At 38.7% G+C, this 16,209-nt stretch overlaps 2 protein-coding genes across 2 annotated transcripts in view; both read left to right on the top strand.

Annotated features, from left to right (window-relative positions):
* Positions 1-12: 12 nt before the first annotated feature.
* Positions 13-11,591, top strand: LOC111661564 (adhesion G protein-coupled receptor F1-like). Its single transcript, XM_087176234.1, has 19 exons — positions 13-176; positions 378-407; positions 1,939-2,094; positions 2,212-2,379; positions 2,598-2,627; positions 2,760-2,942; positions 3,026-3,114; positions 3,455-3,516; positions 3,806-3,927; positions 4,056-4,268; positions 4,739-4,936; positions 5,103-5,234; positions 5,963-6,144; positions 6,226-6,402; positions 6,496-7,875; positions 7,978-8,019; positions 8,493-8,543; positions 8,668-8,734; positions 10,061-11,591. The coding sequence occupies exons 6-19, from the start codon at positions 2,765-2,767 to the stop codon at positions 10,114-10,116; spliced, it is 2,949 nt and encodes a 982-aa protein (XP_087032360.1). The 5' UTR covers positions 13-176; positions 378-407; positions 1,939-2,094; positions 2,212-2,379; positions 2,598-2,627; positions 2,760-2,764; the 3' UTR covers positions 10,117-11,591.
* Positions 11,592-13,485: 1,894 nt separating this feature from the next.
* Positions 13,486-16,209, top strand: part of adgrf3b (adhesion G protein-coupled receptor F3b) — a 14,685-nt gene continuing 11,961 nt past the window's right edge. The window contains exons 1-2 of the mRNA XM_023415155.2: positions 13,486-13,654; positions 15,930-16,006. Of these exons, the coding sequence (XP_023270923.2) occupies positions 15,937-16,006 (70 nt within the window). The 5' untranslated portion in view covers positions 13,486-13,654; positions 15,930-15,936. The remainder of the gene's footprint in view (positions 13,655-15,929; positions 16,007-16,209) is intronic.

Consider the following 16,209-nt stretch of genomic DNA (forward strand, 5'->3'; position numbering starts at 1 on the left):
TTTAAAAGGATGCTACCCAAACTCAACTGGAGGTCTGCAGTGTCAGTGTGAGGAGAACTTTGCTTGGTCATGTGACAAGTGTGTCAAATACGGTGCGTGCGGTGACGCCACCACACAAACCTGTGACTGCATAAATGGACTTCCTACTGATGGACAGTTCTGTGAACCAATCACAAGTAAGACCTACAATTTTGGAGTTGTTACAATACAAGTGATGCTATCAACTGTGCTACATGTGTTGACATAAACGTGGTTAGGATTGTGTTTAATTATCTGAATCTCAATTAATTTAAAAAAATGATCTGATGTTAATCATTATTGATGGTGTGATGTTTTTGGAGCAGGAAAATTATTTAATCTCTAATGTTTCTCCGCAGATATCACTCGATGTCCAACCCCAACTCTTGGTACGAGAAACATTTTGTTTTGTTTTGCATAAATGAAGTTTAATGGATGCTATGTTGCTAGTAGAACATATTATTAAGAAAAGTTAGCTAACAAATTCGACACACACTAAACATCGGCAAAACTTTGATACATGTGATTCATGTCATGATGACTGCACATACAGTAGTGAAAAGTGTTGTGTATATTGTTCTCTATGATGGGGATAGATGAGTGTGAAGATTCTCAGTCATCCAGGTCACAGTATCTCTAAGAGCTTTATGAAGGCAACTGGATCCGAAAGGCTTCTTAAGTTCCAGGTCCAGGTCCAGGTCCAGTCTTTTAACTTCTTGTTGGGTCATTAACACCTCGTTATGCCTCCGTGCCAGGGCTCAATGCATTGTGTTCTCAGGTTGTCCGTCCATATGTACGTACATGCGTCCGTCCCATTCTGGCAAATACGACATCTCAGTAAGACCTTGAGGGTTTTGCTCAAACATTCAGGTTAAATTCACTGTGAACTCACAAAACACATTATCGGCCTCTTGAATGTAATATCAAGGACACATTGAGGGAATTTCTTCACATTTGGTACAAACATTCACTTGGACTCAAAGAAGAACTGATTAGATTTTGATGCTCAAAGGTCACTCTGTCCTCACAAAACACAATTTTAGACCTAACTCAGGAATTCACATGGTAATTATGACAATTAAAAATAAATGTCTAAAAGGTTAAAATGATGAAGTCATGACATTTTATATCCAAATGATCAATGGTCAAATTTACTGTGATATCGCAATGTTCTGCAAATACTTCTCAGTATTAGTAAATGCTGTAACTCAGGAAGGGAAGATTGTGACCATATTTCCTGTAACTTAGCTGTTTGGCAGAGGTATACAACAGGAAGGCAGTTATCCTAGTGGTAATAGGTGCCCTGCTTAACCTCTGCCTGACACAAGCTGGAGAACATCAGAAATCTAGGACAGGGGCCCACAAGGACAGAGAGGAAGGAGAGGAGACAAAAACATCTGGGAAGTACTTAGAAACTGCACTTACCCAGACTGGGCCTTCATCAAAACCACAAAAAGACACAGAACAGACAGAGAAGAAAAGAACAATAAACAGAAAAACATTGTCATTCCTTATGAGTATCTGAGAAAGTCTGGAGGATCTTTAGCAAGCACCAAATCCCTTTGTACTTCAAGCTCAATAACACACTAAGGCAGAAGCTTGTCGACACTAAGGACAATACATCCAGGCATAAGCAGAGAAATGTTAGACATGCAGTTAAATGCAGTGAAGAAAGCACATACCTTTACGTTGGGGAATCAAACAATCGCTTTGCAAGCACATGGCACATGGAACGATCATCATTAAACAGATTTAGATTCTAAACTGATTTAGGCGTCACTAATGACTCATATGATAGCTTTTCGGATGAGAGGTGACACGTCTTCAAGAACCTCCAACAAGTCCAGTTGCCATCGTAAAGCTCCCAGAGATATGATGTTATGACTTATGTGATGGATTTTCTCCTGTTCTTCACCACAGAGCTGCTGGACATTGATTTAGTCCTTGACTTGACCATCCCAATCTTCAGCGACCCATCAAATTTCACTGACCGATTGAGGGACATTCTGAGATCTATCCAATTCCCCCTTGCCATCTCTGAGACTTTAAATGTAACAGGTGTAAATTTCACCACAGGTAAGAACTTGTTTGTTTCTTTACATAATTTGTGCAGTTGATTTGGAGCTCTTTTATCAATAGTGCGTGATTTTTATACAGTGACTTGAGGTTTTTTTTTTTAAATTTCTTTAAAAGGATGCTACCCAAACTCAACTGGAGGTCTGCAGTGTCAGTGTGAGGAGAACTTTGCTTGGTCATGTGACAAGTGTGTCAAATACGGTGCGTGCGGTGACGCCACCACACAAACCTGCGACTGCATAAATGGACTTCCTACTGATGGACAGTTCTGTGAACCAATCACAAGTAAGCACTGCTATTTTGGAGTTGTTACAATAAAAGTGATGCAATAAGCAAGGAGACTGTGCTACATGTGTTGACATAAACACTGTCAGGGTTGTGTTTAATCTGGTGAATATCAGTTAATGTCTAAAATGATCTGATGTTAATTAGAATTGAAGGCGTGATGTTTTTGGGGCAGAAAAATGTGGTGAAATAATTTCATCTCTAATGTTGCTCCACAGATATCACTCGATGTCCAACACCACCTCCGGGTATGAGAAACATTTTGCTGTGTTTTGCGTGGAAGTTCAAGAATTTCTTACAGTGGATGAAAACACAAAATGTATTGATCTCAAAGATCTTTTACTGATGCTAAGTGTTGTTGATTTGCGTTTTATTTACAGTGATAATGACAACAACAGAGATGACAACAACAACAGAGATGACAACAACAACAACAGAGATGACAACAACAACGGACATGACAACAACAACAGAGATGACAACAACAACAACAGAGATGACAACAACGTCGCCGTCGACAACACCAATCATGACAACACCAACAGCGGCACCAACAATAATCGGTATTACACATTAAATATTAAGAATGAAGTTGTGTGTATCTCATGAAATTGCTTCTTTGTGATAATAACCGTTTCTGTTGTAGAGAGGAACTTCTCGAACACCCTGGACATAGACTTTAATGTAGCGTACAATGAGCCAAGCAATGGAGTTAATCAAAACATCAGTGCTGCTGTAAGTCTTCATGTTTCCTCTGTCTGTGTCATTAGGTGAAATAAAGAAAACAACAATAATTATAATGAAGCCAGGGGATGGGGGTAATATTCTGACAAAAAACTTTAAATTTTCATGATTAAAGTCACAAATTTAGACACTTTAATCTTTTCTAATAAATCGAACATCCTTTTTTTTTTTCACGTAATTTTTCTGTTCTTCTGTAAATTTTTTTTTTTTTTAACCCACAAAGGCCTTAAATACGCTGTCCTTGTTTTGTCACAATATTGATACATTGTTATATCTGATCCTGAATTGATTATAGAATTAATAACAAGCAGGCCATGTCACTATCTCACAGATTGAAAGACAAAGTAAGAAGTTCTTCTCAAGCCGAATATCATCACAGTTAGTAAGTTTCAGGTGAGTCAAATTTGATTCTTAAATTAGTTTTGATATATTTTTCTACCGACAGTTTGATTTTTCTTATGCTTTTGAAACATAATATATTTGCAAAGTGGGTAATTCATTTTTTAAAATCAATATTTAAATGTAGTATTAACGCCTGCTTGCTATCAGCATGTTAGCATTGTCATTGTGATTATGTACACTGATTAAAGGTTTAGTGTGGTTCTAAATGGACTATATTATACCATCTTGTGATGGTGATAGATGAGGTGGATTTTCACTGGGATTCCATTCTGTGTAACAGGAGTGGAAGCACCATCGCTGATTACACTATCAGAGCAACTTCTTTTCAAGAAAATGAAATTGCTAACTTTAATACAGGGATATTTACAGACCTGGCAGGAACATACCCTATGATATTTGACGGTAAGTCAGTTTGAAAAATTTCTGACAGACATAAAAAAAAATTTTTTTGTCATTTCAGAAATATCTGATTGTTGTGTACAGATGATTTTATAATAATTGTCTGACATTTGTGTCCATTTTCTTTAAAGATCCGACAACCTTTAATTTTGTTCAACCTTTTTCTGGGCAAAGTGTGACCCTGACTTGTGGTCCTCCTCCATCGATTCTCGGCTTTAGTGACAACTGGACTGCAGAGTGGACACGTGACGGCGAGTTAATACGTCCAGATAGTGAACACATCTTTAAAAGAGATGATGAAAAGGCAACTTTAACTGTGTTGAATTTCTTTTTCACTAACAATGGTAAGAAATAGATCCAATGGTGTGGTCAGTACGTGATTTGTTTTTCTGTCTTAGGTGGCATTTTCATATCATATATGTTTGCAACGGAGATGCTGTGCACAATTGCAGAATTCTGACAGGAACAATCAAGTGATATAATAGTTATACCTCAGAGTAACACGCAGTGCAGGCAAGAATGCAGGTAAACAGGAAAACAGGTGAGAACATCAACTGGAGCTAAATAGGCAGGAACAGACAGGCAGTCCGTGCTGGATGATTGACAGAGTGAAAACAGGTGTGTAGATGGGTGGGGAAGGTCAGGTGACTGTACCGGAGGCAGGAAAGAACAGGAGACAATCATGACACTGATTTGGGTTGTTGCTTTGTTGCCTTGCCACTGGATGGAGCTGTTATCTCACATATTTTTATATCGGTAAAACACTGGCCTCACATTGATTTGACCTTGAACTGATGTCCACCTTTGATTTCAGGACTTTATGAATGTAGTCTGAGAGACAGAAACGTTTTCAGACAGCAATCGAATGGATCAATCTCTTCCAAAGTGATACCCTCGATCCAAGTAAGACCGGTAAGAATCAAGGTCAAGTGTGAGGTTGGAAAGGAAGTGCAACTGGAGTGCTCAGTCAACAGCCCCTACACTGTTGAGTTTGAAGGCATACCTTCTGCAGGTAAAACTGAACAAACACCAAAAAGCAAATAAGCTATTAGGAAATCATCTACATATAAATGCAGTTCATAGACAGCTATTTGAGATAACGTATTACTTGTCATAAGTGAATGTTGATACCCCACTACTCTACTCTACATTTAAGTGTTGTTTTTTTGTATATTTAGTACCAGGTAAAAAGATCAACCACACGTTTCGAGTTCCTGAAAACTGTGCAAACAGTGAAGAGAAGTTTACTTGTCAAGTGGTAGAACTCAAGGACTTCAAAAAAGAAATAATACTGGAGCTATCCACTGATGGTAAGTGTTAACCCAGACACTGCAGAGCATGCTGCAAGAATGAGTCCTAAAACTGGGAAAGTAGTTAGCATTTTATTACTTCCCATTCCCTCATCCCGAAGGTTTTATTCTGCCACATAAAATACATCAGTAAATACCCCAGTTGTGATTTCTTTAGCTTTTATGTCACTTAAAAAAGAGCCAGTTGCTAGCAAGTGGCTATATGAGTCTACAGAGCTTGTCAAGGACGTTGAATGTCATCACGGCGAAAATGAAAACCAATCTACTCACCAGTCCACCTCGATGTGTTTGTACTCTCACTTCAAGAGACTGTTAATAACTTTGTTAGAGGAAAGGTTTTGTAGGGGAAGTAACAGCTAGATCAAAGTACAAGTTCAGTAGTGGTGACATTGAAGAGATGCGATCGTGGTGTAGTTTGTTTATAGCTTAAATTACCTTTTTACTTCTGGTGATTGTATTTAAGCTTAAGAAATTATAAAAGTGGCATTCATTTGTAAAGATTGTTGTGCTGAACAAGACGTGTAGGTATCATAAACTGTTGTTCATCACAGAGTTTGTTTTCTGCAGTAATCCAAAACCCAATGTTAAAATCTAATTGGCTTTTTATCAAGAGAAGCAGTGTGATGCTAAACTAAAATATGTCATCAGTGTGTCTCTATACCATTCAGGTGAAGATATTTTTCCTGTAGCTACAAATACTGATGTTAAACTCACTTCTTTCTCTCTAGAATTCAGATGTATAGATGATGATGGCTTCGGCGCTGGAAATGTTGGTGACAAGGGTGTAGCTTCCTGCGAACCAGACGAGGTGGGAGAAAAGACAGCAGTTTGTAAGGAAAATGGCAACTGGGAAGACGTAGTAGACAACTGTGTCCTACGAGTGATTCAGGAGCTGTTTAACCAGTCTCAGGTGAGTTTTCACATACATAGAATACACATAGTGACTTTAAATTGATCATTACCCTCATCTTTTTTCTTTTAAATCTCACAGTTCTTGAATAACAATTCACTGCCAGCCTTCTTGGACCAACTCAGCAATATCACCACTAACTTCAGTCAGCAAGTGGTTGAATCTCCTGCCAACATTAACGCCATTGTTATAATACTCAGCAATGTAGCAAATGCGACATCATCTTTAAATATCGTAATATCTGAAACTGTAATGGAGGTACGTGGATCAGTCCGTCCTAAATAATGCCCATATATACAATATATATACTACATTTCACATGATCTAATATCTACTTTCCTTTGAATTTAGGATCTCCTAGTAACTGCAGGTATCCTCACCACAGACGGGGCAAGGGATTCATGGAACACTCTGAACAGCAGATCCACTGGAAACAGCTCAGTAACAAGAAGTAACATCCCTGAAGTTCAAAGTGCCAGCTCATCATTATTGCTGTCTGTTGAGAATATAACACGTAACCTCAACGATGAGTCTTTTGACATTGTGACAGATGCCATTCTCTTGAACAAAACTAGATTCACAGACAGTTTCAGTGGCGACTTTAATTCTTCAGTGGAGATAGAAATACCAGAGGCTGACGGAGGGAATAAGTCAATCACCGTGATAACTTTTTCCTCAATGGATAACGTACTCCCGGCCAGAGACGAAGTCAATTCAACCTCCAACGTCATCAATGGGAGAGTCGTGCTCGTTCAGTCCAGCGGCAGCGTCAATAATATTTCCTTTACATTTGACATTATAAACGACACGCTGGGGAACCCGCAGTGTGTTTTCTGGAACTTCAGCCTCTTCGATGGTCTCGGAGGATGGGACGGCGAGGGCTGCGAGTTGGTAGTCGACGGAAACGAAACCATCACATGCAACTGCAACCATCTGACCTCGTTCTCTATCCTTATGTCGCCCTTCAGTCCAGATGACCCTGTGTTGGATTTTATAACCTACATTGGAGTCGGCATATCCATGGCTTCCTTGGTTATATGCCTCATCATTGAGGCTGTCATATGGAGAAAAATAAGAAAGAACAACACATCGTACCTGCGTCATGTTTCCATTGTTAACATCGCTGTCTCTCTCCTGATTGCAAACATTTGGTTTATTATTGGGGCAGCCATCTCAGATCCAAAAGAGGAAAACCCACCAGCATGCTCTGCGGCCACCTTTTTCATCCATTTTTTCTACCTATCCCTGTTTTTCTGGATGTTTGCCTCAGCCCTGCTGTTGCTCTATCGCACAGTCAGTGTCTTCGATGGGGGTTTGTCTAAAAAGTCTTTGTTGGCTATAGGATTCACCCTTGGCTATGGGGCACCTCTCATCATTGCAGTCATAACCATAGCTGTAACTGCACCCAGCTTAGAGTACATTCGACAAAATGGGGTCTGCTGGCTCAACTGGTACGAGTCCATGGCTCTGCTGGCATTTGTTATCCCTGCACTGACGATAGTGGTGATAAACCTCTTCATCCTGATTGTGGTGATATATAAAATGTTGAGGAGAAGGGCAGTGAGGGATGCTGCACAAGCTGCTGAGAGGCATATTCTAGTGGTTATTGCAAGGAGTTTGGCTGTCCTAACACCATTTTTTGGATTAACTTGGGCTCTGGGAGTTGGAACTATGACAAACCCAGAAAATAGAGGAATCCATATTTCATTTGCCTTCTTCAATTCACTGCAGGTACAAATACAGTAGTTGCTAATTCTATGCTATTAGTTATTCTGTAGGTTCTCAATAGTGGTTTGCCTCTTAGCTAAAGCTACTCTGTTTGTCTTTATAAAGGGTTTCTTCATATTGGTGTTTGGAACATTGTTGGACAAAAAGGTAGGTATGACTCAATAATCAAAAAAACATCTCACCTAATGAAACACAGAATCCATAAGGAAATTCAATTAATTCATTCAGTCTTTATTAAGGACAAGTATTTGATTCGCTAACTGATTATTAGCCATTTGATTACACCACTACTGACAAACCAGTGTGAACGGCAACAATACAGAAATTCTCCTACTTAAGTCAAACTTTCACTTCTTAGTCGTGATTGTCTGTAACAATAATAACATGAGTAAAATAAACAATGCAGTAATACAACTGTTGTCAGAAGTTAGCATTGAGCATATTAGCTCCTTAGCCGTCCCTCCCTGAGCTAGTAGCTGGTTGAAATCCCGAACGCTGGTAACACCCTCGGCCTCACTGAACTTCATAAATTCTGTCTTGTTGATCTTTTAAAAACACCAAACAACAAACTTGTTTTACTTTTACAGCAGTGTGCTAATTTTTGAGAATTAACTTTTCAGGTGCGGTCAGAAATAGCAATCAGGTCGCAAACATCCAGCGGTGGCACAAGGGTAAGAACAGTTTTCTAAATCATGTCTTTCTTTCTTTTTTTTTTCTTTTTTTTTGGTCACAGCTCATCAGTCTCTTTTTAAAATGTTGTGGTGAGTCATGGTTTTTCTTATATTCTTGTTTTAGAGCACCAGCGCTGGAACATCATCAACAAGTGGATTGGGCTTTTTGCGGAACTGGAGAAGAGGAAGAGGTATAGCAACAGTTGAATAAGAAAGAAAGATACATTTCAAAATGCTAGTGTAGTGGGTCGGTGCAGTACTTTGATTTAGGCTGGAATATTTCAACATTACTGTGATGTTTTGGGGTGAATCCTAATGACTCTGGTCATCCCTGACCTTTCATCTGCCATCCAGCAGGTTTTCACCTTACAGTATCTTGGGAAATATCTCAACACTTATTTGATGGATTGGCACAACATTTTGGTAGAGACGTTCATGTTCCCCAGAATATATTAATGTTTATGATAAATGGGTGTTCCCTCAACTTTTAATCTATTACCACTTAGTCAGAATTTCCCTTTGTTTAATACTTTAGACAAGGGGAAGAATCTGAAAGTTAAGAGGCCACAATCAGGAGGAAGTTATGTGACATCCAACTTTTCACAGCAGACAAACAGGCTTCTTCATTAATGATTTAATCACTTCTGGTAAGTGAGAATACATTTTGCCAGGCCTCAAGCGACTGGCTTGTGGCCAAACCACAGTGGTTTGAACCAATCAACCTGCTATGAGGGAGGAACTTCTGCGAGGAACAACTATGGAGAAACGACTGTTTTGGTTTTTGTGCCTCTTTTTTTTGCATATTTTCCTTAGAACTATGGCAAAAATAATCTACCAACATGCTGACTAGCTTTCAGAGCAGTATTTCCCTGTTTGGCGCGCTCCTCCTACATCACATGATAGACGGACGGTTCATCCAATCACCTGCCAAGTTTATTTCGAAACCACCTGCCCTTTTCCAAACAGTTGCTAACCTTCGGGCACATCAGGTTAATGTTTCACATAAACCAGTCATATTGAGACAATGTTGAAGAATCAAATGATTTATCAGTAAAGCTTTAATAAACAATAATCTGATATTAATAAAACTTAATTCAAGGGTTTTGTTCAGACTCGAGCTTTGTAGGAGATGATGTGTTAATTGGAGTAAGACACCTTATACTTTTAGTAGAAAAGTTTGGTGGTCACAATTGTGATTACCTGAATACAAGTGATTGAACTAATTTCTTGTTCATATGTGGTTCCACTTGTCAACAAACCACCACAAACAGCAACACAACAAAAGAATGTGTATGGCGTTTTCTCTGCGTACAGAGATAACAGTGTGGGCAACCATCTTGGAATAATGCGTGAACTCTCCAAATAATAATGACTGCTTGTCCTGCTCTGCCCATTCTGCGTGTTCGCATGCTGACCTTAGCATTTAGCTAAAGGCACCACTGTACAGCCTTGTTTTTCTATCTATCAAATTGTTTTGCCTCAAACTTAATCATGTTGTCTTGTTGCTGTTTTTCCAGATGGTTACAATATGTCATCTAATGACTCCGGCGTGTCTCAATCCTTCAACACCTGATGATCTTTGCAGACGGTCGGTCAGTCGGTATTACAACCAGCCAAGCAAACCATACCAGCAGATTGTGATTGATTTTGACAATTGTTATTTAATATCTGATGTTTTGTAAAAGTGAATATAATTTGAAAGTTTACAAACTGTTAATTGTTTCTGTAAAAGATTGTGTGTGTGTGTGTGTGTGTGTGTGTGTGTGTGTGTGTGTGTGTGTGTGTGTGTGTGTGTGTGCGCGCACAAGTATTCAACAAAGTAGATGCAAAACAGCTGTTGTTTTGGTTTGCCAATCAAATCAGTTACACAAGGCGAGGCTGTCTTGCACAGATCAGTGAACTTGTTTATTCAAGGGGTGGCATCACAATGATAAATTGTCTTGGACAGGACCATCAGTCAAATATAATTCCAAACAAGGTAAAGTGAGCACCAGGAAGTACTCAGAGAAAACATAAGCTCTTTTTAGCAAGCTCATAGCAGCATGAAGAAATCTCTCACAATCAGTATATTGCTATCTTTGTGAGGACCTGTGTGTGTGTGTGTGTGCGTGCAAGTCACGACTACACTGCTTTCACAGCTGTCGACAAAATTGTTGACAGGCTGCTCATTTTATTAAAGTTCCATCACACTGTCAACATGCCTTCATTTGTGTTTCACAAAAGAGTTGAATTCTCAAAACTGAAATGTAAGAAGTAATAAGAAGTAAGGCCAGTGTTTGGTGTTTAAGGTGGTGCATCTTTTTTTTTAGATGCAAGTTATTTAGTTTGTTTTTATATCTTGCATGTGAATGTATGTGAAATAAGTCTTCCACAGAGCCTCAGGCTGACAACAACACTTAAGTCTCAGTCACTCCTTACAGGCTAACACACACTAGTAAATATCAAGGTTTGGTAGACTGCCTATGTGACTCCATTACATACAGGAAGAGACACAGCTATACTAAACAATTTTAGGCCTATCTCTATTTACCATGCCTCTCAAAAATACTAGAATCTCCAGTATATTACGAACTTAAATCATTCCTTTCTGCACATTGAATTTTAAGTACACACCAATTTGGTTTTAGAGAAAAGCACCGCACTGTTACTGCCACCACTCTTGGTATTGCTTTTCATGAAGTTGCATAATTGGCTCCAGAGTTCGAGCCTCCAGGCTCAGTCCTTGGACTTGTTCTTTTTATTCTATATATAAATGATTTTGTTTCTTCTGCAACTGGTTGTAATATCCATCTTTATCATCTTTATGCATTGTGGATACTGTACAGTCTAGAGAAGTTGCTCTCAATGACTATAAATTAGTTTTAAATGCAGACAAATCTCAATTTATGCTTTTCTCCACAGCCTCATCATCACCAGTAAAAGTGGCACCAATGTTTGTTTTAATTTCATATCCTTTTTTACTTGTATTTTTTTGTCTGCTCCACATCATTGTAAATGAGGGTTTTACCCTCAGTGATCTTCGAGTTTAAATAAAGACATAAACATGAATATTACACATACTCTATGTGTTAGACAAAATAGATATCCACTGGACCTTAAACAAGGCACAACTTGACTCACTCCAGTAGATTAACACGTTCAGCCTCTATTTTTTCTATCCAAACAAAAGCACCATTTAGCAAAGTCTGTGACGATATAATGACTAGTCGTGGCTATTTTTGTGTTGCTGTCTTTATGTAGAATGATTTGCATTGCCTGATATTGTGCTCTTTCCCAACAGTGCTAGTGGCTCAACAATGCAGGACATTATATCCTACTGCACTAGCAGCTGGATGCAGTTACTTCCTGGATTTCTACGAGTCCAGGAAGTCTACTGTTCCCAGAGAGGAACAGCACACAATACCCTGTAGAACAAGTTAGAACTTGTTAAATAAATAAGCTTTGAAGGTGCTGGTAGGTGTATTTGTGAAGGCCAGACTGGCCTCTGATGTTTATGCTAACCTAAACTAATAACCTCCTGCTTCTCCTACAGCCAGCAGATGGTTAGCTTGGCATTGTATAAGGAAGCTCACTGATTAACACATAATACCTATTTTGTTTGTTTAATCTGGACAAAAAAAACCTACCAAAACCACTCATTTTATTATTTATTTATATTATATAATTTTCAATTCATTATCACTTTTCTCGATACTTTTCACAATCACAATTCTCACAGTTTCTGTGAAACACATGAAAAGTGTCTTGCTAAATGAAGATCTGTAATAAGTTTCAAACGTCACTGGTACCTTTAAATATCTGTGTGATTACGCAAAGTCACTGTGGTCAAGAGGTCACAATGCACCTGTTGTCTTAAACAGGTATCCAGCAGGCATGCCGCTGCTGTCAGTCTTGAAAGTTTTCAAGTTCCTTCCCAAAATTTGATGCCATTACTTTTTTTATTTGACAGTTCACAGTGATAAAATTAATAAGTAAAAGAACAGACCGAGGGGCAGTGGCACTGTCACCTCGCAGCAGGAAGGTTCTGGGTTCAAACCTCCCGGCCGGCCGGGCGCCTCTCTGTCTGGACATTTTCAAGTTCTCCTCATGTCTGCGTGTTTCTTCCAGGTTACTCCATCTTCAGCATGACTCTAAATTACCTGTAGGTGTGAATAGGTGGCAGCCGTGCGATAGACTGGGGACCTTTCCAAGGGTGTGCCTCGCCCACTGTCAGCTGGGACTGCCTCCAGCCCCTCTCACGACCCTAACAAAGGATAGGCAGCTAATAAATGAAAAAAAAGTATAGACCTACCTATCTGCCTGTAGCAGAGCCCAAAGTCTACAAGGATCATTACATCGTCTTTGCTCATATGCAAATGCTACCCAACGTGTGTTAGCTTGTTAACCTAAAGTGAAGAAAGGAAATATGGAAAGTGGGCAAGAGACAGCTGATGGTTTGTCTGTCTGCAGCACTGCCCTCCACACACTTTCCTCTGTCGGATCTTGACCAAGTTTAAGTACCTTTAAAATGATATTCAAGTTCCGTACATTAGTAAATGTACTTAATTATTTTCCGCCACTGATCCTGAGTCTGATCTGGATCTGTCTCTGTTGCAGGTAATTGGTTATTTATTGGTGACCCTACTTCTTTCAAATGATCATCATCTGGTTTATAGAGCCAGTGCATGCTCTATAATAACCGAGGGTCCTCAGTGTTAAGTTTTAGGCTGACTCAAAGAGCAGAATTGGTTTCATGAGACAGGCATCTGTTGTGTGACCTCTGGAAGGAGAGTGCTTGATTTGGTAGACAAATATAATAATATATGGAAAACTAAAAGACATGCTGACCAGACCAGTTGTTGTGGAGACATGCCATTGATGCAAATGGTCTTTCAGCACAAAGCCAGGACATTGCAATGTCTCAAACCCTCCACACACACCCAACACGTACACACACACACACACACACACACACACACACACACCCTGTCTAATCTAACCCAGTCTTTCTGATAGATGCTCTGACTTACTTTGACTGGAAGTCTGATGTGTGCCTGAGAGATATGGAGTACAGCTGGATTACTGTTTGCTAACTGCACCAAAGACAGGTCACTCGACTGTGTAAAGCCAAGGTAAGAGCTTTTTATAAGCGCATTTTAATCTTTGTCAATGAGATGTGATCTGAACAGAGAAGGGAGCTTACTACATACGATCTACTTAACTGTACTGTAGACAGTTGTATCCCTAATATTGAGATACTAGTGTAACTGGCACCTTGAAAAACACATGGTGTGATATTATGATGTTATTGCATAAGAAAACTTCAACTTTGTAGTCAATCAAAATGAAATCTTTTTCTATTCAGTGTAAATTTGTATTGGCTTTTCCTATTTAGGAATTTTAATTTAGGAAGCTTGTGATGTTTAATTTTTGCTTGAAACCTTGTGTTTCGTCAAACAAACGAACAAACAGGAGGTAAACAGGTCACCGTACCAAAATCTCTAACAATAATGGACATTGTAACCTTCAAAAAGAATCATAATTCTCATTATTATCAGTGGGGTATTTCAGCGAGCAAGTGTGTATTCATGACTCATATATACCTGTCTGTTAATGAACATCTGCATATTTGTGCATCCCATTCAAGTGAATGGGAGAATGGTCTCAGACTTTTGTGCCCCACTGTTTGTGCCATTCATGTGTTGTTAATTAAAGAGACCGTCTGCGCTGTTCAGTGTTACATAACCGCAGTATAACAATGGCTAAAAGGAAACCATATCTGACCTCAACAAGAAAATGAGGTGGGCATGAACTGAACCACATCATTGACTATATTTGGTATATGGCACAACATGTGGGCAGTTGTGAACAGTGCACTGTTAGGAGAAAACTGAAAACTAACACCTGCTTGTTTGTGTTCATAGTTCAAATGCAAAGTGATGCAAACAAGTACAACATCCTAAAATATGATATTTACAGCTTGCTGCTCATAAGGTTGTCATAAAAGCTTATTGATTTATAATACTGTAAATGCACCAATAATGGATCGTGTTGACACAGCATGTCAAATAAAAGTATGACAGAAAGTCACATACTTTTAAAATTTTATAATGTCATACTGTGTGACTTAAGTTTATGTTGTTTGATTATTTAAGCTCAATTTTATTTGACAAAATGATCATTGTAATAATAACAATAACTTTATTTATGTAGCACTCTTCTTAGCAAAGTTACGAAAGTGCTTGACAAAATAAAAGAAAACTCCAAAGTACTTGAGCATAAATTTTTTTTTTTTAAAATAAAGAAAAAGATCCGGAAAGAAATGCATCTTGAGAAGAGAATTAAAGGAGGTCAAAGAGGTAAAGGGTCTGATTTGAGTCGGGAGAGAGTTCCAGCGTGTCGGGGCTCTAATAGCGAACACTAAGTCACAAGCCTTGACCTTGGGGTGACCAGCAGATCACAGATCTCGGTGAGGCACATACCATATCAACAAATCAGAGATGTAATTGTGGGCTGAGCCATTAAAGGCCTTAAAAGTCAGCAATAAAATCATTCTGAAATCTAAATAAATGTATGTACAACTTTGACCTTTGTAGGTCAGTGATTGATTGAAATGATCTGATTTTAGAAATGATCCTGAGCTGGTAAAAACAAGACTGAATCACATGTGACTTAATTATCAAAGCTTAGGTTGGCATCAAATATTACCCTTAGATTTCTTAATATCCTTAATATAATTGGGCCTTAGAGGAATATATACCTGGGTGTCATCACCATAGAAATGATAATAATGCCTACCCATGTCTCTATGTAGGAGGATACTGTGACCTTGGATAAAAAACACAATTTGGACATGGGTCTATAATTATTCAAGGACGTAGAATCCAGATTGGGCGTTTTTTTTTTACTAGAGGATGAACAAAGGTATGTTCAAAACCCACAACCGCATCCCAAAGGTATTTTACTGGATTCAGGTCTGTCACTGTGGTCACTCGCCATTAGAAGATGGAAAACTGAGGCTATAAAGGGATGAACATGGTCAGTGACAATACTAAGATTGACTGTGACATTCAGACCATGATTGATTAAGGAGCCCAAAGAGTGACAAGAAAATATCCTCCACACCATTACACCGCCACCCCCAACCTGGCCTGTTGACACAAGGCAGGTTGGGTCCGTGGATTCATCTGCTGCCTCAGCAGAAATCTATCTGCAGGATTTATACATTTCACTGCCGCCACGTGATTGGCTGATTGGATAATTGCATGAATAAGCAGTTGTACAGGTGTTCCAAACAAAGTGCTCGGTGAGTGTGTATGTGTGTTAGTGATATGTGCGTTAACAGTCTCCTTGTTCCATAATTGGTTCTACTATTAGTTTATGTGACGTGTTTTTTTTTTCCCCCAGAGTAACAATGTGGTCCAGGGTGTTAATATTTCTGACTGGAGCTGTGTACATCTACTGTCAAAAACAAGTGCATGTGAGTCTGTGTTATATATATTTATGTACATGACCACGACCAAGTGACTTATCTTTATATGCTAATATTCTGTTTTAGCGCACACAATTTAGAGTCTTAAATATATATAAAAACTCATATTCACTGAGTTAAAATCAAAGTTGTAAAGATTGTACATATATATATATATATATATATATATATATATATATATATATATATATATAT

Source organism: Seriola lalandi, unplaced genomic scaffold, assembly GCF_002814215.2.
Source record: "Seriola lalandi dorsalis isolate HSWRI2012SDOR001 ecotype SW California unplaced genomic scaffold, Sedor1 jcf7180002054544, whole genome shotgun sequence".
Lineage (NCBI taxonomy): Eukaryota > Metazoa > Chordata > Actinopteri > Carangiformes > Carangidae > Seriola > Seriola lalandi.

What these genes read in the sequence shown, in the direction of transcription:
- LOC111661564 (XM_087176234.1), top strand. Translation starts at nt 2,765, where the DNA reads ATGACAACAACAGAGATGACAACAACAACAGAGATGACAACAACAACA. An exon ending in ATACCCTATGATATTTGACG is followed by an intron (nt 3,928 to 4,055) that starts GTAAGTCAGTTT and finishes TTTTCTTTAAAG; the next exon opens with ATCCGACAACCTTTAATTTT. An exon ending in AGCTGTTTAACCAGTCTCAG is followed by an intron (nt 6,145 to 6,225) that starts GTGAGTTTTCAC and finishes TAAATCTCACAG; the next exon opens with TTCTTGAATAACAATTCACT.